We start from the raw sequence: 27,516 nt of genomic DNA on the forward strand, positions 1-27,516 counted from the left end.
TTTTGAGCATCTGTTTTTTGGGCATGGAGGCCTGTCCTTGTGACTGGTGAACTTGTTTCTTTGCCTTTAAAGGTGTTTTAGTCTTTGAAGTCAGTTTTATATATAATTGTTTAGGTCTGAATACACCCTCAGAAGCCGATGCCTGCTCAGTGGCTCCGGACCCATCTGAGGGAATAATCTCAGAGGCTCCAATACCCTGAGTTTCCAACTGCCTGGCCGACTCCACGTGAGAGTCGGTAGCGGCCTGCGACTCTAAAGTAGCGGGCATCAGGGACTGCGAAAGTGCCTCACGGAGAACCGGTGACTTGCTTAGGGGAAGCTTCGTCGTCAGTTTTGGACCTCGGTTGCCTGTCTTTTTCTTTTTATTTGCATTTTTTGTGAACTCCGGTAGTCGTATGGCTATCCAACGACATTGTATAATTAAATCTTCGCCCAAAATAGCTTAATGCAAAATCGTACAGACGCTTAATAGTGCATTGGTTAAATCTAGCACAAAACAGACAACTAGCAACGTCGTGGTCAGGGCCTAGGCAAGGAATACAGTAAGAATGAAAGCCTTTATGAGGTATTTGCTTCCCACAAGAAATACAACTATTAACTTTTTCTGACATCAGTCTGGAGCAAGAAAAAAGTTTCTGCAACAGGGTAGTTAGCTTTTAATGAAGACTTCGGATCTGAAACTCGAACACGAAAATCTCAGGAGTCGGCCAACTGGCACTTGCGAACTGCTTCTGCTTCAGGCACCGCACGACAAGAAAGACTGAATAAAATGGCGTCGGCTGCATCTTTTATACCCCCTGACGACCGGACATCAGGGAAAAGGTGATACCAACCGACGCAGGACCCAAGACTTTGGAATTCAGGCTCACTACGGGCAACCTGCCAGCAGGTTAACCCAAATGTAATGACTGCAGCAGTGAAACACGAAGAACATCACATATTCTCCTATATTTAATACTGGATTTTGACACCACCTTAGGTAGAAAAGAAGGATTGGTCCGTAAAGATATTCTGTCCTTATGAAAACGCAAACAAGGAGGTTTAAATGATGGCCTGTAATTCTGATACCCTTCTGGCAGAAGTAAAAGCAACCAACAAGATAGTTTTCAAGGTCAAAAGTTTTAGTTCATACTTAGCTGATGGTTCAAAAGGGGGTTGGGTTAAGGTCTACAAAACAATGCTTAAATCCCATGGAGGAGCAGGGTCCTTTCATGGAGGTCTAAGTAAATATTTTCATCTGAGAAAGGCTTTGCAAAGTCTGGAAGATGCTAAAGTGGATTTATTTATTCCCATATGAAAATTAGAAATGGCTGCTAATTGTACTCTTTCAGTTGGGGAGCTAGCCCCTTCATTGAAAATTGTAGCTAAAAAGTCAAGAGCCTTAGAAATGAGTGCTGAAAAGGGGTCTAAATTCTTTGTGTGCGCCCAAAAAAATCTTTTTCATTTACTTTTGTTGTAAACTTTTCTAGTGGAAGCTTTGTGAGATGATAATAGAATGTGATGGACAGGGGGAGGAGAGCTGGGCTATCTAGCACTCAACAGAACTGGAGAAACCATGCAGTCAACGTGCCTTGAATCATCCTTCCCAAGAAGTGCCCCCCACCCGATCCAAGAGGCATCCGTGGTTGCTGTTGCCTTGGGTGGAGGGAGAGCAAACAGATAGCCTTCTTGTATTTGACTTGAATGGATCCACCATAGAAGGTAATACTTGCAAGCTTGCATTATTTTAACTTGATTGGATAATGGTTGTTGGAAAACAGACCACTGAGTTGCGAGCGTCTACAGAAGGATCCTCACATGGTGTCTTGCCAGGGATACTAGAGTGCTTGCCACCGACATGGGTCCCAATGCTTGGAGGACCAGACAAGCTGAAAGAGAAGAACACTTAATGATCTTTTTGACCTGGAACTGAACTGTCTGAACCCTGGAGAGAGGGAGAGAAGCTGTTTGAGTGACTGTACTGAACAGGGCACCAATGAATTCCAATATCTGAACCGCTTCGAGTTGAGATTTGTTGTAATTAAAGGAAACCCCTGACAAGAGCATAACTGGAGTAAGTAGCCCTGATATTGAATCAGATGATGTCTGGTCAGAGCAGTTAGGAGCCAGTCATCCAAGTATGGAAACACCTGGAATCCCTGCAGTCTCAAGTGAGCTGCAACTGCTGCTATACACTTGGTGAACACCCTGGGGGCTGTGGTGATAAAGAGCTGAGGTCTGAATTGGTAATGACTGGTTTCCAGATATCACCTGAGCTGTCTGTTCATTTTTATATGACAGTATGCATCCTAAAGATCTACTGAGCACATTCACGTGTCCTTGTGCAGAAAAGGCAGAATGGACTGAACCATGACCAGCCGTAACTTTGTATACTAAACTGATTGATTTAGTTTGCCGAGATCCAAGATTGGTCTCCAGTCCTGTTTTTTTTTTTTGACACTAAAAAGAATCTTGAATAAGTTATGGACTGTTTCTGGTTCGGGGGACCTTTTGGGTGACTCCATTCTAGCAGTTGTTTATTTCAAGTGCTGCTGCTGCTTCACTCTGAGTGGAAACATCACGGATTTTGTTTGAAACCAGTGGGGGTGGATGGGAAAATGGTATTAGATAACCTCTGGATATTATCCTCTGCACCCATGAACCTTTTGCAATTTCTAGCCGGGCTCTCTGGCGCATGGATAGATAACTCACAAATGCCTCCAGAGCTGGACAGTCAGGCTTCCTTTCTGGAGTGCTGATAGGACTGGTCAGAAAAATTGTATCTAGATCTCTGGTTATGTATATTACCTCTGCCACGGAGATGGAATCTCCCATTAGAGTTCTCCCTCTGCCCTAGGGGAACCACATTTTTCATCCACCTTGTTGGTGCCCAGAAAGAGGTCTGTTTAGGGGTCAAAAAAACACACACCCACAGCAGACAGGGTTTTCTTTCCTGCCTAGAGAAGGGGTCTAACTTTCATCAAGAGGAACACTGATGAAGGAAGATTTGAAGGGTTCCGCAAAGTCACACAAGCGCATCCAGGCATGCCTTCTGACAGAAATGTCTGAACCAGCCACTAATGGTACCTACCTTAAGCCGAGTGTGAGATGACCCTCATGGATGAATTTGAAATGGACTGAAAGGTAGCCAATTGAAAGGATACAGTGGTCTACCTCAGAGGATGTGGTCCCAGAGAGAGATCTGGAAAGTTCTATAAACAAATCCCTCTGAAGTCTCAAAATGTGCAAAGTAATTCAGTAACCAAAGAACGAAGGTCCCTGAAGCATAGACATGCTTCCCAGATTCATCCAGCACCCTACACTCCCTGTTTGGTGGGTGAACAGAGGAACTTTGTTCTGCCAGTTCCTTCTTGGTGGCCACCACCATCATCATGGCATCAACTGGTACTCTTACTCCAAAAAATTCTATTCTTGGGTCGTGCCAGGATCGTATCTGGTCTCTTAGGGCTAGGATCTATTGTCAGGTTCCTTACACACCCATCAAAAGAGCAAATCAATGAGCTCATGAGCAGGTGGAGTCACCTAGGAGGTAGATGTGCTAGTGCCAAAGGCCTCCAGGAACATCCACTCCTCTTGAGAAAGGTTATCGGAGGATCAACCATGCCTTTGTTTCAGGAACTCTAAGATGTTTCCAAATGAGACGTCATCAGGTGGTAATCTGGGGGACCATTCCCCTTCATTAGTGTCCTCTGTGACGGACTCTTTTAGAGAGTCTAAATGTCTTTTTAAACTTCCTCTTCCTCGGAACTTCTTCCATGGGATGCTCCAGAGAAGTGTCAAAAGAGATTACTTCACCCTAATAGGTTGTCTGGAGACCGGTTTGGGCTGGCTGTACCAGAGGAAAAGATGATTGAGCCTCGAAGCAGAATTGAATGGAACTGGGTAGTCAGAGCTGAAGAGGGAGAAATCTGAACTCTGGGAACAGAGAACGCTCTTCTCCACTACTTCGAAGGCAGAATGCTTTGGAGAAAAGGACACTGATGGATCTGATAAGGCATGCTTATAGAACACCAGCTCCCTTTGCCCCAAAGGCAAACTACTCGAGGAAGTAGCTGGAGCCAAGCTATTCAGCGCCAAAGGTCCAAGGGGCAGAGATGGCTCTGACAGCTTTGGAGTCAACTCTAGCACCCCAGAGCCGACACTGGCACTAGTGCTCTGAGAGTCTAGCTCCAAAGTGTTAGGCTCCAAACCACTCAGAGATATCATCGGAGTTGACTACGGCAACCTCTTCAGATCAGAGGTGGATGACTCCAGGACTTTCAGATCTGATGGCTCCCAAAACCAAAGGTCAAATCGGAGAAGGAGCTAACAAATGAGGGGTAGTATTGACAAGGATATCTGGACCTAATGGGGTTGGAGCCGGGAGAACTCCCATTTTACTTTGCATCCTGAGGAACTTCCTCATCATCCTGTCCAGATCAGCTTCACTAAGGCTCTTGGAAGACTGACTGGATGAGGCCAAGGATGAAGGTCTCAAATGTGTCAGGCTGATGCCAAAAAAGGTGATGGGAGCATTGAGGTGATCGGCTCAGACATCGGAGGAGAGTGGATCAGTGAAGATTCTTCTGCTCTGGATTTCATATCCACAGCTGTTGGATCCAATTTCTTTGTATGTTTCAAAGGAAGTTCTGAAGACGGCACCAAAGCAGTAGAAGTTGTCTGCTCTGAAGATCTTTTCTGACTCTCTCTCTAGATTCTTTTGGGGATTTCAGCCCCAGAGCCTGTAGACGCAGTTTTAGAAGACAGCAAGCCCCTAAAAATCAGTTTATTTTTCCTATCAATTAAAGCAAGGGTATTGAACGCTTTGCAGATGTCACAATCGGCACTGAGGCGAGTAGGCCCTAAACAATATATGCACTTTGAATGTGCTTCTGAGTTAGGGAATTTATGGCCACAAGCCACACACTTCTTAAAACAAGAAGGTTTAGCAGACAATGAAAAAAATTAAAGTTAGAAATGTTTTTTTCTTTAAATAGGAAGAAAACACCAAAGATCTTAATTTAAAGAGAATACTACCAGTACTTTAAGAGACAGTAATACAAACTATAGTATTAAAGAATACTCAAAAAAGTAAGCTTAAAAAAAATAGAAAGAAATTTAGAGCTAAAGGTAATTAAAAGTTATTAAAGTCTACAGTAATATAGGGAGTGTGTGTGTGTGTGTGTATGTATATATATATATATATATATATATATATATATATATAAACATACACACACACACACACACACACACACACACACACACACACTAAAGTATATTTAGAAAAAAAATGTAAGGAGGAAAAACTTAACTCACAAAAAAGAATTACAGCAACTTGCGAGGTTTAGAGAGACCACATCTGAAAACTATAGCAAATGAAATCTAGGTTAGGTTAGGTGACTAGGGTATTGTGGTTACAAGGAGAAGTTTGAGAATTTCATTGTTCCATGAGCTGGAAGAAGAGTTGTGTCAGACAGGATGATCAGATCCGAACCTAACAGTTGAGGAATTAATGAAAATGACAACACGAGATATAAAGTTACAGGTCCTCACCCTGCTAACAAAATTATACAACAATATGAAGGATGAAGAGAGGGAGAGGCTATTGCAGCCATGATGATCTGAACATCCACTGTTATGGTAAGTTGACTTACACAACTGGACTACATTCATCCCTACTGATCACTGCTGCAGCAGCCTTGGCTATATGGGTAGATTACCATAGCTTAGACAGACTGGGAAAAAGAAAGATGACGTTTCAGGAGCCTCTGGAGAATGGTTCTAGCAAAGCCTACCCTAAACCTGGAAAAGTCTGGAGTTCTTTGTAAAGGTATGCACAGAGAACCAGGGTGATGTCAGAGAATATTTCTAGAAACTAACTTTTCCAAAAAGTAATATATGAAGCAAAGGCCCTGGAAAAATGAGCCTTGTAATCGGAATTGCACTGTTGTAGTGAATATAACAAAAGGTTAATGCCTTGAGACAAACAATTGGTAAACAGTATGTTTTGATTTGGGTTGCTTTTTTTTTTCTTACATTCACAAGAGTGAGTAAAAGAGTTAGTACTGCCTAGATAGCACTTAGTCTGCGAGCATTCAAAGTATGGAATATCCTTTCTCCAATGTTTTTATTTTCTGTAAAGAAGACGGGATGGACAGCTTGACTCATAGTAAATATAGATACCACTTAAGGAATAAATAAAGGATTACTTCTTAAGGAAACCTTATCTTTAAGGAAAATGAGATAAGACAAGGTTGACCCACCATAAAAGCTTGCAACTCAAATCCTCTTCTGGCAGAGGTCAGAGCAATCAGTAACACCATTTTCCAAGTTAAGACCCTCAATTCAGCCTGATGAGCTGATTTGAAATGCAGCAACGACTATTCTTTCCAAGAAAAAAATAAGATCCCAAGGAGGAGCCACCTGTTTTCTACAAGGTTTTGCATGCAATACCCCATTCAAAAATATTTTCACATCAGATTTCATTGAAAGAGGGGGATCCATGAGCAGACGTGATAAAATGGCTGACATATGAACCTTGGAGGAATAAAACAGGCCAGAGGATAGGAACTCACCCAAAAATGTAGAACCAGAGACACTAGCTCTGAAAGGGTACCAATTCCCTTCTTAACACCAACTAGAAAATCATTTCCATTTAAGAACATATGCTTTTCTAGTAGCAGGCTTTCTTGCCTCTTTTAATACTTGCTGAACTCTGTCAAGAAAATAGGTGTGTGAAAAGTATTCAGTCTATCTAGACAGTTAGTTGCAGTGGTTTGGGGTCAGGATGCATCAAACATCCTTTTACCCTGTGCAAGTAGGACCAGTCTGTAAGGAAGGTTGTGGAAACTGCCCTTAGCCATTTCCTACAATAAAGGAGAGCCACTGCTGCCTGGACCAGAAGGGAGTCACCACAGTGATATATGGAGCATCCTTTTGAATCTTCAGATTGACTTTAGACTTTACTGGAAAGGATGGAAAAGCATTCAGGAAAAGAAAAATTATCTGTTTTCCATCCCTTTCATGGAGTCCTGGTACAGAACTATGCCAATTGATTCTGGATGGAGGCAACAAGATCTGTTTATGGTGTTCTTTACAGATGGATCAATTCTTGAAGACCCCCCACATTCAATTTCCATTCCTGAGGATCTGCCCTGGTCCCACTCAGCTTCTGTAAGAAAATTATGGTACGCAGATGGAAAAGCATTCAGGAAAAGAAAAAAGAACTATGCCAACTGATTCTGGATGGAGGCAACAAGATCTGTTTATGGTGTTCTTCACAGATGGATCAATTCTTGAAGACCCCCTCATTCAATTTCCATTCCTGAGGATCTGCCCTGGTCCTACTCAGCTTCTGTAAGAAAATTATGGTACGCAAGATACCTGTAAACTGGGATTGTGCTGAAAGGCTGTACCCCAGACAACCACAGCTAGTCTGCACAGAGGGTAAGATCAGCACCTCCGTTTATGTACTACATCACTGTAGTGTTTATAAACACTTTTAATGGTCCTAGGGAACAAAAATGATTGTGTGCGTTAAGAGTTTTTGAGTGCCAAAATCTCTTATTTTTGTATGGTTTGGTCTGTCTCTTCTGCTCCAAAGACCCTACGCTTTTCATCTCCATAGACACTGCTCCCCAAGGAGAGTCTAATGATCTACTGTTACAGTGTGTGCTGGAGCTGGAAGAGAAAATGGGGAGACATGAATTTAGATAAAAATTAGTCTCTCTACCAAAGAATCTCCCCTTCTCAAAACCCACAAATCTGGAATGTCAAGAAATGTTGATGTTGGGATCATACAGATTTTAGGTACCACTGAATTCTTCCTCACGTGGGGTCTTTCTTTAGGATTTTTGAGAACCACAGATGCAAGAGACATAGAAACCTGAGAAATTCCCTTGCTGATAGAGTAGTCTGAGTGGAAAAATTCCAGAATGTATTTACATATACATCTAATCTTTTCTGTGGAAGAAAGACTATTTGAACTGTGGTATCCAAAAGACACCCCAAGAAAACAAGCCTTTGAGAAACATCTAAACAAGACTTCTACATTCTCTTTGACCCCAGTCTATATAGGATGCTTCTCACCCACGTGAGAGATTCCAGACACCTTCATATCACTCAGACCTCTCAACCGTACCAAATCGCTCAGTTTTTACCGGGTTTTGAAGTCCAAATGATGGGGTGCCACAATTCCTGAGTGGCACCCCTTAATTTCCAAATTTTCCATCTTTTCTTTTTTAAATTTTTCTTTTCTTGGACTGAAGGCATCGCACAGAGGCATGCACAGTGACGTCAGCTCTGTGAACAGCCTGCTAGCCAGTCAGATTTCGGCTAAGGGCTGCTGCTGTTTGTTTACATTTGCAGCAGTAGTACGCGCTGGACATGCCGTCATTCACAGGTCTCGCACGTGGCACACTGCTGCAAGTCTGCAGTTAGGATAGGCCATGGTAGGAAACAAAATAAAAGAGAGGGAGAGGTGGGAGTCGGGACAGAGTTTGAATGAACGAGAGAAGCCCACAAGTGATTCAAGCAAATAGAAGCAGCTGATGATTGGCGATCGCTCGCTGTCAGTAATTGAGTGGTAGTACAGCAGCATTAGCATAGCATAATTAGGGCTGTAGAAGTGTGTTTTTTTTTTTTTTAAATATAAAATAAGTTAAAGAAGTGGCACTGGCTTGAAATTTTCGTTGTTGCTTGCATACTGGTTGGTGCAGGTGGTCATCACAGGTGCACTATATACCACAACTTCACTGCATGGGTCGGCACTTTAGGCAGGCAGCAGGAATCAGGAGAGCAAGAGAGTCAACTGTCAAGTCTAACGGACTTGGAACTGTGCGGCGGTGGAGATACCCGGTCTGTGATGGCTGGTGGTCGATCACTCATCACAATCACCATCATGAAAACACTTATTTTTTCTGCTGTTGTTTCTTCCCCTGCCTCCTCCAGCACCAGAAGGTAGACAAAATAATTTATATAAAAAAAAAAAATGAAATGTCTATGATGTTTACTTTTGGCTTGAAGAGACTACTCTCCACACAGTAGACTCGTAGTTGTATATTATATTTATAGAAGAATGATAATTTTTCTTCTTGTTCTTTGTTATGGAATGTCACAGCACAAGTTGGCATGAATGCTACTTATAGAAAATGTAGCAGTATTTTGACTGTAATAAAAATACGTTTTAAAAGGATGTTGGAGAGCAGCTGTTAGACCCAGTGTGGACACTGGGTACTGGGGGGGGGGGGGGGGGGGGCAAGTCCAGTAAAGATGAGGTCTAAAGAGACCAAACAAAATATTTGTATATACCTAGCATTTTTGTCAAATTTGTGACATTCATTTCTATTTTTAATTCTGATGTGTTGTAAACATATACTGTGTTTTTTCTTATGCATGTTTACTCTATTTTTTTACCTTACATCCTGGATCCCGTCTGAAAATGCACATTACCATGCAAGTCTAACTCAGTCAATACAATGTAAATACTCTGAGGAGGTATAACCCCAGTATTGTATCATTAGATAATGAGGTGTAGTGGCAGAGGCCAAACATTAAGGGTGTAACCCCCACAGCAAATATAGTCTGTAAAAAGAAATATCGGTTATCAGACTGTGGGCATATATTGGCCAGTAATATAGTGGTCCACTATGTACTGGGAAGAGGATTTTACTGGTTCATAATAGGGGGTGAACATAAAGCCCCTTCCCAAACTGGGAAAGCAATATATTGCTGGTTGGTAAGTTACAGCAGATGCATTTATAATAAGGGGTTCACAAGAAACCCCTTCCCAAACTTGGGATGCAGTATATTGCTGGTTGGTAAGTTATAGCACATGCGTTCATAATAGGAGGGTGGACAAAGTAATCAGCTTGTTTGTCATTTTTAAGCTACTTTCATCTTAGCCAGAAGCTGGCATTCAGATTTAGATACATAGAGCATATTTTAAGAGACTGTGCCTTTCTTTGACATCCAGCAATTAGACTACATTTGTAACTTTTCAGTTGCAAAGGCTTAAGGCAGAGTAAATATATCCATGATTAATGCTTCATATTAGGAATAGGAAAATATATAAATTGAGAGCTACTGTTAATTTAACCATCCAGTATTATGAAATTCCCATAAAAACTGATGCAATCCCTCACAAGCATGTTTGTGTATAATGCAGTGCTGTAAGATGCTGGTGAATTTTTACATGCAAATGATTATAATAATATTGTACATCACTTAATAGTGCAGTGCACACAATCTGAGAAAAATGGCATCATTTAAATAACTGTTGTATACACCTTTGGCACTAAACAAGGATAAATTGCTTGTACATAACACTGCACTGATGTATTATCAGTGCTGCTGTAATTTTAGTACCAATGCACAGTACATTCCTAAAGAGTGCGTCTAACACCAGTTGTAACACTTTCCATATGACAGCACAACCATAACACAGTAAAACAGATTCAACCTAACAACCAGAGATTAGACAAATACTCAGGTGGTGGTAATAGGCTGGACAGTGCGGTGCCATGCCATTAGCTGTGCGCAAAGTGCAAACAACTGTAGCAAACACACAATCTGCTACCATACCTCTCTCAACTGTCCAGATTTTTGCCTCATATTTTTGGTCTGTTCTTCATAAAAAATGTGGTTTTCTGGCAAATTGCTGAGGACCGAAGTCACCAAATTGTGAAATACATTTGAGCTTCAGACTTCATATCTTTGAGAAAATGCATGTTAACACAAATCCTGCTTTTCTATCAACTTTCTAAGTTTATAACAGCAAATTTTAACATATGTACCTATTTTTGGGCCTTTGTCCCCCCCATCATTTTAGAATTTGTCCAGAGTTTAAGTGCTAAGAGGTTGAGAGGTATGACTTCTTGCTTTAGACATATTAATACACACCTATGCATTTATTGCTTAGAGTTTGTTTGTATTCTGTGACAGGTGTATTTGAAGCTTCATAATCAGGGGAGACAGTCATAAGTAAATGTATTTTTAACAGATTTGCTCAGCCATTAATTTTGTGTTAGATTTGTACTGAGAAAGCGACACTAAGCTTGAATGACTGTTAATTTCAAAGCTGGTTTAAAAAGGTGCACTTTACATTACTACCTCTTATTCTGGAGTTTTTTTGCATGTATTGCTGGTTGCTATGGTAATGTCATCTACAACAAGCTAAAGCTGTTTTTACTTGATTTTATGCCTACTGCAAGGGATATTTAAGGTGTGATTTGCTTGAAGAAATCATTTAAGTGCCTGAGATTAAAAAATTAACAAGTCTTTGTTAATTTTTTTTTATTCATAGTGGGTGGGTGCTTATTTTACTTGCTTACTGTAATAATGGCAGGCACACATGTAGAACGGAGTCTCCTGAAACCATAAAACACACTTGTTTACTGTGTTTAGAAATAGGATTTATAAATTATACACACTTAGAGAAGGACACAGTACAGTATGCTAAATGTAACAACAAAGACGGTTTCCAATGCAGATGCAGCGTCTCTGCATGATTCTCTCTCAAATACAGGTTAGTAGTAGTAGTGCAGAGGTTAGACGCTGGCTAAGAAATCTTGGCAAGCATTTTATAGCAGACCTAGAGAAAACTAGCTTATATAAAGATCTGGAGCTAAGGAAGGATGATTGGGTCAGCTAGGGTTGCCACCTTTTCAAATGGCCAAAGTGGGACATTTTTGGTACAAACATCAGATTTTACAGGCCGACACATACCCACGGTCACTACAAAGGTTAGAACTTAACTTTTTTGTAGCATTTTAGTTGCCTATTCTGTTTCTTATAACATTTAGGTATTTTACAGAATAACATTTATGCAGCTATTACATAAAATATAGGAAATAATTTAATCCTAAAATCTCAGGACATTCCCCATTTTTTTAATTTTTTGTCAGGACACAACTGCCCAAAGAGGGATTGTCCCTCACAAAGTGGGACAGGTGGTAACCCTAGGGTCAGCAGAACAAAACAGCAAATATAAATATTAATATAAATAAAGCACTATTGTTGTTCTTATTGTGTTTCATGTCATGATCATATTTTGGTTGCCCGTTTTTCAGTTTGCATTTAAAAGTTGGTATCCCACAATTCTATTGGAATGGGTGGGGCTACATAAATCTGTATGTAAATGTTATGTTAATCAGCGTACAGATTTTTACTTATTTTTCATGGGCCTTTGTCCTGATTTTTGATGTTTCCAGGTTGAGAGGTATGCTCTACAAAAATAAGCAAATAAAGAAAATGTGACTACCTTGCAGTCTGCTGCAGCAGTGGACAGACTAAAGGGTTTGTCTGTGTCTTTAGTGGACAGACTAAAGGGTAATGCAAAGAAATTATACTGTGATCTACAGACAAAAAAACCTTAAAAATGTTTGAAATTTGGACCTGCAAGAATATGATAAGCATCTTTTAAAGGCAAGGTCACCAGCAAACTTAAATATACCTAACAAGTTGTGAAGGAACAACATTTTGAACTTGGGCACATCACAAAATGGTTTAAAAAGGAAAGATCTAGAACTGGTTTCCATGAAACCTCTCTCTGACACCAGAAATTGTGTTAAATAAAACTCTTCCCTTACGTGTGGAAGAGTGGCCACTTCTATCATCTCCTTAAGGACAGCTGATGCTGAATGACAGGAAAGAAAGTGGGAATTTGATCTAGTAGATGGAGGAATCCCTTGAAAAGGATGGAGAGACTCCCACTGTCATTTGGAACATTGGTATATTACCTTTCAGAAGCTGTATGAAACTATAGATTGCCCAAAACAGAAATGGAGGTGCAGACATGGAAATGGAAAGATTAAAGATTTGCCTGGGTGAGAAAGAGGAAGGGAGTCTTGCAGACTGTTAGTCAGGCTTGACTGTCCTTAGGGGGTTTCTCCTTTTTTGGAACCTTCCAACCACTGCTTTTTAAACATCAGCTTACCAGCAGCTTACTGTATTTGCTTATTTCATTTTTTGAAAAATGTTGTAGATATATAGCATTAAACCCCTTGACATTCCTGGAGAAGAAAATCTGAAAAATCTGAGAAATTCCTTGAATGAGCTGACATCTCGTCACACTTTTTAAGGACTGCTGCATAAGATGGTCCAAAAACTCTCTAAAATATAATTCAAAATTTCAGCTTTACATTCTGAAAAAAATTTCAAATTTGCAACCAAGCAAACCTCCTAATAGTTCCAGTGGTAGCAGCCCTGGAAGTGGCATTATAAGAGTCATAAGTACATAAACAGTGGGTAGGCATTGAGACAGAAGAAATCAGGTTACATAAAGATATTCTTCCCACAGACGTGGAAACAGATGCCATAATATTCATGTTCTCAAAAGAGGCAAATATTACCTTTAACACACAAGCCTGACAGTTCAGAAATCTAAAAATAAGTACTGCAAAAAATACACTTCTTCCGCAAATCTATCAAAAGCTTTCCTATCCTTGTCAGAGAAGGTTCAGCACAAAAAATATCTGCCATGTCTTATTCAGAATAAATACATAAAAAGTTATAAGACTGAGAAACTTTACATAATCTGCTTTCTGGGGGTTAGTTGCAGGCTGTAACAAATACATCTCCCAGTGGTGAAAAAAACAGGAGGAACTGACGTTGGTTCAAGAAAAAACAGCTGCAATAAAACATAACATTTCTTTACAGGCAGTGGAATGTCATTATGTTTCCAGTCAAATAACTGATTAATTCTGAAAATATTTTCAGAAAAAGAGAATTGCTCAAAGGTGCTGGCAAAAGCCACACTTCCCTCAGAATCTGAAGAAACCTGAGGAGAAAAAGCAAAATGTTTCCCTTCACAATCATTTTGGGGTTCAAAACCTTGAACCTATTAATAAAATGAAGAATCCTTTTTTTCTCCTGCCAGGTACAACTGACTTGAAAGAGTAAAGACCCTGAATGAAACCCTTAGCTAAACCCAATAAATCAATTACATCCAAAGTAACTGAGCCAGGAGAAGACGTGTCTTAAGTTTTTGCTTCATTTTGACAGGAAATTTTAAAGAAGCAGACCCACTTTTGCCAGGCAAAACCTCACTAGTGTCAGGCAATTCAGTCTGGCTAAACAGAGACAAATTCCCTCCTCCTTCTTTCACAACCAACAAGAGTGGTTTCTCCCTTGGTCCAAAGTGGCTGCAGGACATGCTCTAAAGGGAGACATAGAAAAGGATGAATGGTCAAAGGAACCAGAAGTGGCCACAGCAGTCACCTACTTATTTTCTTTTTGTGGCACATAGACAGAAGAACTGAGGAGATGGTAGGCTGCTCTATTATAAGGGTGAGAAAGATGCCTCATTCCCAAGAAGGCCTGGCAGCAATAGTCGAACAGATTAGTAGTCACGTCGTTTTTTCCTTCCAAAAACATAGTCAAAAGCATTTTAAAAACTTACCCCAGCTCCCAAAAGTAAACACAACTTTTACCAGATAAAAGGCATCTTTAAATGTTTTTACCATTTTTTGCCTCAAAAGTAAAAAGTAATGCTTTTCTTTTAAGTTACTAAAAAATCATGGTGATAGTCTATAAAATCGCTTTTTCCAAGCATAAAATTACTAACTTCGTAAAAAGTTAAATTTTAATCATAAAAATAAGTGGACGCTCCCCCCAAGATGGGAACTTATCTGCCTTATACAGTGCAGAGTATTAGCTGACCTTTGATCATACTTCTCAACCTTTTAATACAACAGATCTTAAAGCAGAAAATGATGGGGGGGGGGGGGCGACATAGGCCCAAAAATAGGGACAGATTTTAATTATTGCTCTTATAGACTTAGAAAGTAGCTAGAATAACAGCATTGTCTTTGCATGCATTTTCTGAAGGAGCTTATGTCTGAAACTCAAATGTATGACATTACTTAATTAGTTCATTCTTCAATGATTTGCCAGAAAACCTCAAATTTTATGAGGAATAGGCCATCGATCCTCAAAAGGAGCAGAAAAGCTCCGAAGGACTTGGTACCCAAACTACTGTTTTATAAGCTCAGCTCTAGCCGAATAACCATCTGGATGAATGGAAAATGCCCCTGAAGCTTTGGAAGATGGGTAGCTGTTATATCCTGTGGAAAATATAACCCATATAGCTAAAACTACAAGATACTGTAATCAACATTTTTTCTGAAAGCATATTGATTGTCATCATGCCAAATAACCTATGATGCATCCAAACAGCAAATCTTGCTATGGACTAAAACCTAGTCATTTACTAGAGTGAAAGGCCGACCATTAATCCTTCAGAGCTGACTGGGTTTTTGGCCACTAATAATTTTTACTCAAATCACAGGCACTCCATTTACACAAAAGCTTACAATAAGAATGGAATGGAATTTTTAAAATCTGTTAAAAAAAACAAAACAAAAAAAAAACTTACTATCAGCTTTTTTCACACTGACACCATCACACACGATACTGGTAAGTGCTATATTTTCAATGTCTGGTGTGGTAGGCCCATCCTTAATCTTTTTATCTGTCTTCTTTCCCAGTAGCCAATGCAATGGTCCTTTTGGCTGGGAAGATCTAAAAAGAAAGTCATCGTAAAACAGACAAGCAGACTAGTTAATCATTGAAGAAATACAGATTAAAGAGCATGTGCCACACATAAGTAATACATTCAAGCTCTGAAAAGAAAAATGAATCCTTCCTTTCTTAGCTGTTGGGCATTACTATGCAATAATATACTTCAAAAGCAGACATTCAAACAGTTCCTGCACTTACCTTGTGCAGTTCCTTGAACAAATATATTAAGTGTAATGGGATTTTGTATTTTTATTAAAATAAAACAGTTATGATCCTTTTTCCCTCCCGCTGTCTCAACTAATCTATGAGACACCCCAGCTTGATTCAGGAAAGGATAGCTCATAGACTAGATGATGTGGCAGCAATATATCAACTGTATCCAAAATCAAGGTAGGTCCTTGGTTGGACTAAATCCCAAGCAGTACAAGGATGTACAAGAGGGATCACCTCAGGTCAAAGCTCAGTTAAGATTTCTAAGACAGTCTTCCCAAAGAAGGGATGAAACTCCACAAGTTGCTTCTAAGACACTAACGCTTGGTGCAGCTGTACAATAAAGACCAACTAACTACAGTGCACATCAGCAATATACACATTCTTGAGATAAGCACTCCCAGGCAGCCATTCTTCTGGTGGAGTGGCTGCGGCTGCAGCATCTACTAAAGGTTGGATGGACACCCACTGGGGGAATGTCTGCTTGGTAACTGCAAGCTCTTCACTCCCTAGAACAAAGGAGGTCAAGAAACTGAGTGTTCTTCCTAAATGGATGTACCCTTCTCATGAAAACGGCTTTTTTCCCCATATATAACCAGAGAAGCTGCCGTAAATACAGGGTACACAATGTATTCAACTCCCCTAGTTTCTGTTATCACCATGAAAACTGGGAGTATGATGAACTGTTCCAAGAAAAATTTTAAAATGATCCTTAGGCCTCGAGGGACATCATGTCATTATAAAAGACCAGGTACAGTTCCCCCCTAAAGTTTTGTGATTAAACACACAAAGGAAATAGTCAAAGGAATCAGTGAATTTCAAGAAATGAACTCCAATATAGTCAACTTAGGAGGTTCATATGGTGCTGGGTTAAAACAACACAATTTAACTCACTCCTGTGGGTGAAAGTTCCTTGTTATGGGGCAAAGAAGAAGTACTTCCTTAACTTCTGCATGGAGATCTAGGTTTCACTTACTGAGCCATTAAAGAACCGATTACCTTGAACCTCCCGTTTCTATACAAGTCAGATATCTCCACCTACACTAGAACCAAGGACCTAAATCTTCATCAACAGAAAAATACAAATAGAGGTGGAGGGACAGGTTTATAATTCAGCACCTTCCACACACTTGAAATAAACTTCCCCTGCATGTTAAGCAGTGTGACTCACTATCTTCCTTTAAACATAACCTAGATGACTGGATGGGTAGCCACAAACTTTCTCCAGGATTGATAGATATCGCCCTCCTGGAGCAAGGAGGTGCAGCTTGAGGGAGAATACTGGCAAGGCGTGAACAGTCGTAAGACTCCATGGCCTTGGTATATCTATAAATCAGTCAATACCTGATATCCACCATTTCCTTTCTGCAACAGGTTTTTTTTTTTTTTTAAACAGTTTAAAGGTCACTTTACAATTAAAAAAAAAAAAAAAAAGAGTCATACTTTGAATCCATATGGTGACCTTGAGAATGCTGTAAACCTGCTGTGGCATCCAAATACAGAGATGACATTGAATCGTTTGACACCTTCTTCTGAACAAATTGCTTCTTAAGCTCTTCTCCATCTGGTGTGCCTGAATCCTGAAAAAAAAAAGTTTTTCAAGGTAGGAACAACTCTGAACCAAAAAGAAATACATCCCAACTTTGCTTTTAAAAATGTGCCTGAATGAACACATCTGATCTTATAACCAGTAACAGCATGACCAGAAACACCACTACCACATAAAAAACAATGAACAGTGACATCTGAGCTAAGAATATTGCTTGCCATAAAAAAGTGTCACTTCAGTAAGGGACAAGAGTCACCACACCTTACCTGCTTTCCTCACAATGATGACAAAATTAGTACAGCAGGTTGACATTTTTATGCATCTTGGCAGATGCTAGCAAGACATTTTATAAAGCTTTCTTAGTTCAGAACACAAATTAAAAAGATAGAACTGCTATGCTGATGTCCTACCAAAAACACTACAAGAGAGTGATTTGATGATGTCTTTTTAGCAAACGTTAACAGATTATGCAATGGAGTTCACTTGAGCTACCCCAGTTATTACAAACCATGCATCCAGTAGCAATAAGCCATTAAAGCAAACCAAAAAGACAGGAATATAGCACAGTTCATCCTTATCTGCCTCTCTACCATTTCTTTGCTTCCCATGGTTTCACTTGTACACCATGTTAACATGCATTGAGGCCAATTAAGTTTCCAAAATCTTAAAAAGCAAAGTACCACAGATGAAGGAAAACAGTTGTCTCAATGATAGAATTCCAATGCTGGTTTAATAATCAATTCAATCACACAAACGCAATTCCACACACAGCGTTTTCATCTAAGTTGTGAAGACGTCATCAGATGCAAACAATAAATTAACCATCTCATTATATAGTCCATTAATTATTAAAGTAATCCACCAATGAGAATACAGTGTATTGTCTCAATAAAGCATGTAATTGATTTTCACAGCCACTTCCTGCGCTGCATTCAAAACCAAAGGCAACTATCATTGAGCAGACTATTTTCCTTCATTTGTGGTACTTACATTGTTTGCTTTTGGAGTAGTCTATGTTGAAGTACCTGTTCCAATGTTATTTTTGGTTATTTCAAAACCTGAGCCATGTCTCAAATATTTTAATTATAAAAAAATACTAAGAATACTTATTACAAACTACAAACAAAAGAACTATACTATTAAAACTGGCATTATGGCACTGAAAACTACATTTGCATGGTGTTTTTTGGGGGGTATACAGGCCCACTTTGTCCCTGCACCCTTTACCACTGTAGCTCCGAAAAAGGTTAAACCACAATACAATAACCTCATCCAAAGAAAGGTCATTTCAGGCAAGTGCTACTTACTAATACATCATCATGCAAAGAACAAAAAAGTGACAGCATCATTCCAAATGTGGATTTAAAATGAAGAACCACCAAAAAACTATAGTCGAAGCCATCATGAAGAAACAAATACATGTGAATATCCAGGACCTACAAAAGGGGTTAAACAAGAAAATACGCACATGCAAGGTCTTAGATTTGGCAGTGCATATACAGAAAGAAAGCAGACAAAGTTTTAAAAATTGTACAAGGACTGCTGACTAGGCTAGAATGAAGAGCAGAATACAGATGATGGGTCTGTGGGTTGGAACAAAAATGCCACCTATGGTGATCTCACCATCTAAGGTAAACAAACTATCACAGGATCATAGGATGTTACTAGGCTATTGGTTCCGAGGCCCTTATAAGCCTAGCTAAGAGTTTTAGTTGGGCAAATCAGCATCCACGGGTGGAATCCTAGGAGTATATTTCCTGTTTCCCATCCAGTTACCCAGGTTGCACTTAAAAAGGGGTAAAGAGGTACTTTGCTTGATGTGGAGAGGGAGTCTATTCCTTAGATGCAGGAGTCTCTGGGACACAAATCTATCCCGCCAACAAGTCTTGTTGATGTCACAGATCAGGTTGAGGCCACGCGTGCAGGTTACTCGAGTGGAGCTTGACTTGCGGATATTCAGCAGTCCCATTAAGGTGGGGTCCATGATTGCCTTGTATGCCAGACAGAGGTCACATCTGAGTAGTCTGTATGAAATGGAGTAGAGGACAGGGCTTTTTTGAGGCCCTGGATTCTCCTGGTGAGGAACCTCTTTGGTCTCTCCAGCTGCTGCATATGCTTTGAGAGGTGCAAGCCGAAAGGTGCATTGTACTCAATAATGGGCCTTATAAGGGAAGAATACAGGTATGTTATTGACCTCCTTATCACTGGATGAGATACCTTTACTTACGAGGTGGGCCATGTAGAAGGCTTTCCGTACCACCAAAGCAACATGGTGGTCAAAAGTCAGGTTGCTATCAACCAAGGTGCACAAATCACTCAACTGAATTAGTGCTTAGGACGTTATTAATGTGATAATTTGTGGGGACGTCATTTTCCCCAAAGGGGATGATGACGCAGGTTTTGGTATTCAGCTTGAGGCTGTGTTTCTGGCACCAGTCGTATGTCTGAGTGAGACCCTCTTGGAGGATGTCCACATCATTAGGGAAATGATGACAGCACCCAGCTTAAAGTCATCTGCAAACTTGGTCAGCCATAGCCCACTGGTTTTGGCCTGCACCTCAGAAAAGTACATCCCAAATAACAGAGGCCCCAAGACCAAACCTTGGAGTACGCAGTTCATTACAGATCTACTGCTTGAGGTGGCTTCCCCTATTTTGACTATGTGGATTCTATCAGTGAGACAGTTTGCTACCCATCTGGTAACATATGGGTCGATGCCTAGTTGAGAGAGTTTATCTATTATGCCAGAGTGGGGAATAGTGTCAAAGGCTTTGGCTAGGTCAAGGTAGGTGGTGTGCACAGTCTTCCCCCTGTCCATGGCTTTGATGACCATCTCAAAGAAGTAGACCAAATTTAGCAGACATGACCTCCCCTTGACGAAGCCAAACTGTGTAGCATCAAGTGTTTGGAGGTTGCCAATGCCCTTGTTAATGAGGTCCATGATAATCTGTTCCATGGCCTTGCAGATCAAGGTAGTTAGGCTGATAGGTCTATAATTTCCCGGATCTGTGGATGCTCCATCTTTGTGTAAAGGGATGACAGTGGCTGTCCTCCACTCAACTGGGACGAAGACAGTACTCAAGCTTTGTTTGAATAGGGTGCCTAATGGTGCTGCAAGTTCCTGCCTGAATTCACGTAGGATGCAGCCTGGGAAGTTATTGGGTCCCATGGAGGCTTTTTTTTTTACCTTTGATAGAGCAGTGATGACCTGCTCTCTAGATATAAGGAGAAGGGGGCAGGTACTGGGGATGTCCTGATTTACTGATGGGAGGGACCGAGGGGTAAAGTTTTTGCTGAATCTGTCAGCCAGCACGTTTGTTACATCTACAGCATTTGTATGGGTGGTGTCCTTGACCACCACTTCTGAACAGATCTGGGCGTTTCCTTTGAGGTTGTGGTCATATGTGAAGAAGGCCTTATGACTGTCTCTACTACATGTGGCCAATTTGGACTCAAAGTTTGCTTTGGAGGGTTTCACTAGTGCTTGTATTTGGCTTGTTCAAGCTAAGGAGACATTGCTTCCAATTGGGAATCTGCTCCTTTGTGGTCTTGGACAGCAATTTTTTTCCTTTTGTTTATTGCAGACATCTGCTAGACAGGCTTACTCTTCCTTGCGGAGGATGACTTACTCCTGCTGGGTATTCCTGATTCCATGCATCTTTATAAATGCTTCTATAGTGCTTTGGTGTAGTTTTGGATATTGGTGCCAATTCCTGCAGAGGGGGAGTGGGCTGTGAAGCTGTTTATACCACTCCTCAGGAGGCTGTAATCAGCTTTGAAGAAGTTTTTGTGTCTGATCCTAGCTAGAGGGGGGCTGGGGGAGATGGTGACTTCGAAAGTGACTGCTCTGTGGTGGAATCTTACCAGGGAGAATGATACTATAGGGATACTGCAGTGGTTACTCATGTTGGCTAATACCAAGTCCAAGATATTATCACCCCTTGAGTGGGTATCGACTAGCTGTTCCAAGGCATTTGTAATGATAAAATCAAGGAATTGCTGGGGATTTGTGTTCTGGCATGAGTAGTTCTTCCAGTCTATGTTGGGAAGTTAGTCACCCAGAAGTTTTCTGAATGGTGGAATGTTATTCAGTATATCAGAAGGTAAGCTTTTCTCAGATGTACATAAAGTATATAATGTGTATACTGCCAAAGCAAAATGCAAAATAAAATAGCTTACATTTTATACAGCTGGTTCCATAGTTCTGTACCAATTATATCAGTGTTTGACTTATTTCCTTTTAGGAAATATCATGCAACACTCACAACAGATGTAAATGTCAGTAAACCTTATCATTTTACTTTAACTTTAAAAAAAAGTTACATATTTCAAATCTTTCAAGGGTAGTGATGTCCAAAGGGAAAATCTATTGTGCAGAAAAAAAACCTGTCCACACAATGAACTCTAGAAATGAGGATCTTTTTAATTGAAATCACTAGTAAATGTGCCTGCATGTGCCACTTGGTGCCTGGATTTGACCAAGCAGTCTGAGTACTGATGTGCTGGCTGATGCAGAACGACTAAGCAATCCAGGGTCAGCTATCTTCTTCATGGGGAAGGCATGGAGAGTTTTGGTCAGTGCATTACCCTCCAGCAGAGCAAAAGGTTAGCTCCAATAAAGGATTCTGTGCAGACATCCACCATGTAACATTATATGGGTATATGCAGTTATGTCCACAAACATCACTGCATACCTGGCTGACAATGGGATACTATAAGTACAGGAAAATATATAAAGCTAGTCTGGTCAACAAAAATCATGACTATTACCTCTGTCTGCAGCTGGCTGCCTGAAGAATTACATAATTTCACACCTAGAAGGAAGACAGAAATCACTACAAAGGTGATAGTGACTCCATGGATGACATGATGGCTAGAGCAGGAAAAGGCAGATCACTTTGTCGGCAAGGTCAAGATCATACTGGAGGAAACTGGGCTTAATGATGTTTTTTCTGGCCCACCTTTGGGCAGCACTGCACAGCTGACCACATTCTGGAGAATTATCTTTAGTGACCAGCTGAAGAGCAAGGACTTCATGCTATTTTCACTGTACTTTAACATATCCAAGATTCTCTCTCATGGCTGACTACTTTCTCTGCAGATGCCAACATGCAGACAGTTAGAAATCATGCCCTTACAGATGCCTCCTGTAAGTTACAATACATTAATTTAGTACAGAATGGCATACAACAAAGTAGGATTACAACGAATGTCAAGAAAAAAACAAAAAATTTTTGCAGCATGTCCATGAAATCCACTCCTTGTAAAACAGGCTGCATCCCCCCAAATCTCTACATCTGCTAAACATCTGGAGTTATCTTTGGTTTTGCTTATACATATGGATAGCCAAGCACAACTCAAGCCAGGTCCCTTGCTATTAAGTTTTGCTATGTTACAGTCTTCCTGCTGGACCAGCATTTACAAAAGGTCTGCTGTTTCTAGGTGCTATCCATAATGTTAATGACTTTGCACAGTTCTAATAAATCTGTATTTAAATGATAAAATACAGTAAATATCTGTAATGCTCACTAGCTTTGTACAACATTCAGTTTACACAAACTGTACAGGAAACTTTGCAAGCTATGTCCAGCTAGCTTCTGTGCTTGGTTACCATGTCCATGGTGTCAGGTCTTTAGTGTAACAATCTGAACTAATGTGGATTACTTAAATTCATGATCACCTAGTATTACTGCAGGTCATATGCCTAAACACATTTTCACATTTACTGGGCTGGCTCCCACACTAAGAAATGACCTCTGACAGGTGGGTGTACAAACCTGACCCCCCCCCCCCAAAAGCTCCCCTCTAAGATGTTAGATCAAGACTTCCAATCAAAAAAATATACTTTGAAGGCCTGACAGACTGATGTGTTCACAGACATGTACCTGTCCAATAATATTATGAGCAATGGTTAGTTAAAGCAAACAGGTGTAACTCATTTCCTTATCTTACTTTCTAGAATGTGAACATATCTTATACCCACTTAGTGGTAGTAGTTGATGCCATTTAAATATGGTATACAAGCATTCCATCCTGAGAAGCCAAATACTCTGGATTGTGTGGGATACTCAACATTGATTTTGCCAACTGTTCCACATTTAACAGTGGTGGTTCTGGTTTGGTATTTTTGACTGGCTCATATTCCACAATTACAGCCAATCAGCACTGTCGTATACAAACCAATCAAGAGGCAAAGGGAGTCAATCAGGAGGCACAAAGTGCAGCCTGAGCCTATCACATGCTGCTACCAGTTTTCAAGGCACTGTAATACCTGCAAGTTGAGGAGGATTCATTTGAACGCTAATTTATTAAGACTACAGATAAGATGGACAGGATACAGAGTGTGGATGAGGTGGCACTGGCAGAACAGAAGTTGCTGCCGGCACTGAGGTTCATCAGGTATAGTGACTGTACACCAGACCACTAATTGAGTAGAAAAAAGACTTACAAAAGGGCTGAGTGTTGCCTTACTTGGGTCGGGATGATCGTGGCAGTACTGTTGCTTGGCTGCTGACTGCTGTTGTTGCCTGGGAGCTATAACTCTGCCTTGGATTTATTTTTTCTGACTGAATTTGGGGGATGTGAACTATGGCTACTTGACTTGTGGAGAGGCAGCTGCTTTGTTTACTTACTGGGCAGTGCTAAGTGGCCGAATGTGTAGAATATAGGAGTTACTAAACAGTCTCAGCCAGAAGTAGGGTTCCAGATTTTTACCTCATATTTTTGGTATGTTGCTCAAAATTTGTGGCTTTCTGGCAAATCCCCGAGGATTCAAGTAATCAAATAACATACATTTGAGTTTCAGACACTCATATCCTCCAGAAAATGCAGCTAACACAAATCCTGTTCAAGTAACTTTCTAAAGTTTAGACCAGCTGCTATAATTTGATATTTATACATTATTAATGTAGAATAATATTTTCCTGGAAAAAGTTATTTCTCTGTTTATTTAACCCACTAATTTCTGTCCCTTTCATGTCTTCATTGTGATTTTACGGTTGACTGTTTGCTACTGCTACTATAATTTGGTGCGTTTGGGTTTCTAATGTAGACAGCATCTTCCTGTGTAAACAATATATATAATAGAAATATTCTCTGTAAAGAGTTCTCTGACTATTCATTATTGTTTATAGCTTACTAATGTAGCTAATATTTTCCTGTAAGATTAAGCTCCTGTGAATACTTTTGTAATCTTAGCCAGGGTCAAAAACACACCAAGTTTCCCAATGCTAAGCTTTACTGATGTAAGAGCTATGCATAAAGACAACACAGTGTCAGTGTTTAGTTATGTTTTATTCAACAAACTTTTCTTATTTTACTTACAGATTTATCAGTGCCTGATTTTGACTTCAATATTAGCTCTGAACCTTTTAATCCCTCCTGAAAGTGGTGTCTTTTGGAGAAAATATGATGAATTATACACAAATAGCAAGAACTAGACTTAGAAATTTATTTCAGAAAACGTATATTAATTCACATCCTCTGTTTTGTCAAAGTCTCAAATTAATAGTAAATATCCAGGCTGGTGACTTTTGGAGAAAATAAGTAGTTATGTACCTACCATAACGTTCCATGTTAGTTGTCTTCTCTCGCCTTCTTTCTTGCTTGATGGGGTTCGGAGCCGATCCCTCGGCTCCAACTCGGCACCTGCTACGCTCGAGAGTCACTTTTACCAGCTCGAGGCAGCCCCATATCCCATGATGCAAGGCGGTAAGTACCCAGATCTCGTTTGTTGACAAAGGGCAATAGCACCAAGCATAAAATACTTCCCAAAGGAAGAAGAAACTTACAGATGGAAAAAGGACCAGGTCTGAATGGTCTTTAGCATAATAGTTTCTTATACAAGGTCTGTCCAGGCCAGGGGGAAGGAGGGAGGGTCGCAAGAAAGAAGGCGAGAGAAGACAACTAACATGGAACGTTATGGTAGGTACATAACTTCTTAATGTTAAGTTGTCAATCTCGCCTTCATTCTTGCTTGATGGGACCGCATCCCTAGCACCTCTATCCTGGGTGGCTCAATGGAACAAACTCTTGAGGACTGTAGAGCCAAAACTGGCTCTGTCCCTGGAGGCCAAGTCCAATTTGTAATGGGAAACAAAAGTGTGAGGAGTGGCCCAAGTGGCCGCTGCACAAATAGTGTCCAAAGGAAGTCTAGCTTGAAAAGCTGTAGAAGTAGCTAAGCTCCTAGTTGAATGTGCTTTAGGTTTTGAGCACAGCTGTTTTCCCCTGAGCGTATAAATTTCAGAGATGACCGAAGAAAGCCATCTGGACAAAGTCACTTTAGAAACAGGAAGGCCTTTTTTATTACCCGCATAGGAAACAAAAAGTTGATCAGATTTTCTAAATTTTTTTGTTCTGTCCAAATAATATCTAAGTTGACGATGGACATCAAGATAATGTAGCTTTTGTTCAGCTCTATCTGAATAGTTAGGGGAAAAAACCGGGAGATCAATGGATTGATTCAAATTGTTCTTTGAAGCGACCTTAGGTAAAAAGGTTGGGTTAGTTCTCAAAGATACTCTGTCTTTGTGAAAACCAAATAGGGGTCGAACCGAAAGAGCATGACGTTCAGACACCCTCCTGGCAGATGTAATAGCCACTAGAAATAACGTTTTCCAAGAAAGATATTTCAGGGAACAAGAAACAGCTGGCTCGAAAGGGGGAAGAATCAAGGATGTCAGCACTAAATTTAGATCCCACTGAGGAGGAGGATTCCTGATTGGAGGTTTTAGTAGGAAAATTCCTTTCAAGAAGACCCTGCAGAGCCTATGGGACATAATATTATGATCTGCTATCCCGACATGAAAACTGGAAATAGCAGCCAATTGAACTCTGACTGTGGAAGAAGAGGAGCCTGCATGAAAAATCTCTGCTAAGAAGTCCAGAACTGCCTGAACAGGGGCAGTAAAGGGATCAATATTTTGGGCCTTAGCCCAATAAGAGAAACGTTTCCATTTGCTTGAGTAAATCCTCCTGGTAGAGGATTTTAGTGAAGCTACTATGATGTCTCTAACTGGGTTAGAGATCAAAGGAAGCCTGGCTAAGGAAGGAAGTGGAGCAACCATGCTGTGAGGTTGAGCGAAGGGATTGACCGGTGCAGCTGACCGGATTGGTGAATCAGAAGATCTGGCACTGGGTCCAGATGCCACGGCTGCACCAAAAGGTGATGATGGAGGAACGGAAACCAAACTTGTCGAGGCCAGTAAGGGGCAATGAGAATCAATTTGGCTCTCAAAACGGTAGCTTTCTGGATCACCTGAGGGATCAGAGGAAATGGAGGGAAGGCATAAAGAAGTCCCTGGGGCCAATCCTGGGTCAGAGCGCCTCTGGGGGGATGGCCTGATAGAGGGAAGAGGCTGAAGAAGTCTGGACATTTGCTGTTTTGGGGAGTAGCAAAAAGATCGCAACATGGACGACCCCATTCCAGAAAAATCTCTTCCGCTATAGATTGCTTGAGAGACCACTCGTGAGGCATGAGGATAGCTCTGCTCAATCTGTCCGCTATAATGTTGGTTTTCCCAGGGATATGCGTTGCTACCAGAAACCGATGAGAGGAGATTGCCCATTGCCAAATTCTGAGCGCTTCTCGACACAAGGGGTAGGACTTGGTTCCGCCCTGTTTGTTGATATACCAAACTACAGACATGTTGTCTGTGTGGACTGCAATTGTCCCTACGGGAAGAAAGTCGTTGAGGGCTTGCAACGTTAAAAGCACTGCTCTCATCTCCAGGACATTTATGTGCAGATGGTACTCGAACGGTTGCCACGTCCCATGAACCATCCTGCCCTGATAATGACCCCCCCACCCGATCAGGGAGGCATCCGTGGTGACAGTGGCTATCGGGGACGGAGGTACAAAGCACCTGCCTTGGTGAACCTGAGACGATGTGATCCACCAAGCAAGATGCTCTTTGCATGTCTGTGTCACCAGAATCTGGTGACGCATTGGAAGTTGCTGGTATGACCACTGTGTGAACAGCATCCACTGAAGAAGGCATGTAGAATCGAGCCAGGGGAAGAAGAGTAATGGCCGCAGCCATGAGACTTAATACCTTTAGAACCATTCTGGCCTGTATTTTCTTGCTGGCCAGAATGATCCTGACATGAGTCTGAATGTCTGAAACTCTTTGTTCTGTAAGGGTAGCTGACATCCCAACAGTGTTTAAGTTTGCGCCTATGAAGGTAATAGACTGGCAGGGCGATAAGGATGACTTTTCGAAGTTGATTGAGATGCCCAAATGAGAACAAAGGTCTAT

General features: G+C 40.8%; 1 protein-coding gene across 1 annotated transcript in view; it reads right to left on the reverse strand.

The window, feature by feature from the left end:
- Positions 1-27,516, reverse strand: part of MYO9B (myosin IXB) — a 1,188,949-nt gene that overhangs the window by 413,748 nt on the left and 747,685 nt on the right. The window contains exons 24-25 of the mRNA XM_044054768.1: positions 17,155-17,291; positions 15,356-15,501 (exon numbers count right to left, since the gene is read on the reverse strand). Coding sequence (XP_043910703.1) covers positions 15,356-15,501; positions 17,155-17,291 — 283 coding nt within the window. The remainder of the gene's footprint in view (positions 1-15,355; positions 15,502-17,154; positions 17,292-27,516) is intronic.

This window comes from Protopterus annectens, chromosome 13.part0, assembly GCF_019279795.1.
Source record: "Protopterus annectens isolate FY-2018-M chromosome 13.part0, PAN1.0, whole genome shotgun sequence".
NCBI classification, from domain to species: Eukaryota; Metazoa; Chordata; order Ceratodontiformes; family Protopteridae; genus Protopterus; species Protopterus annectens.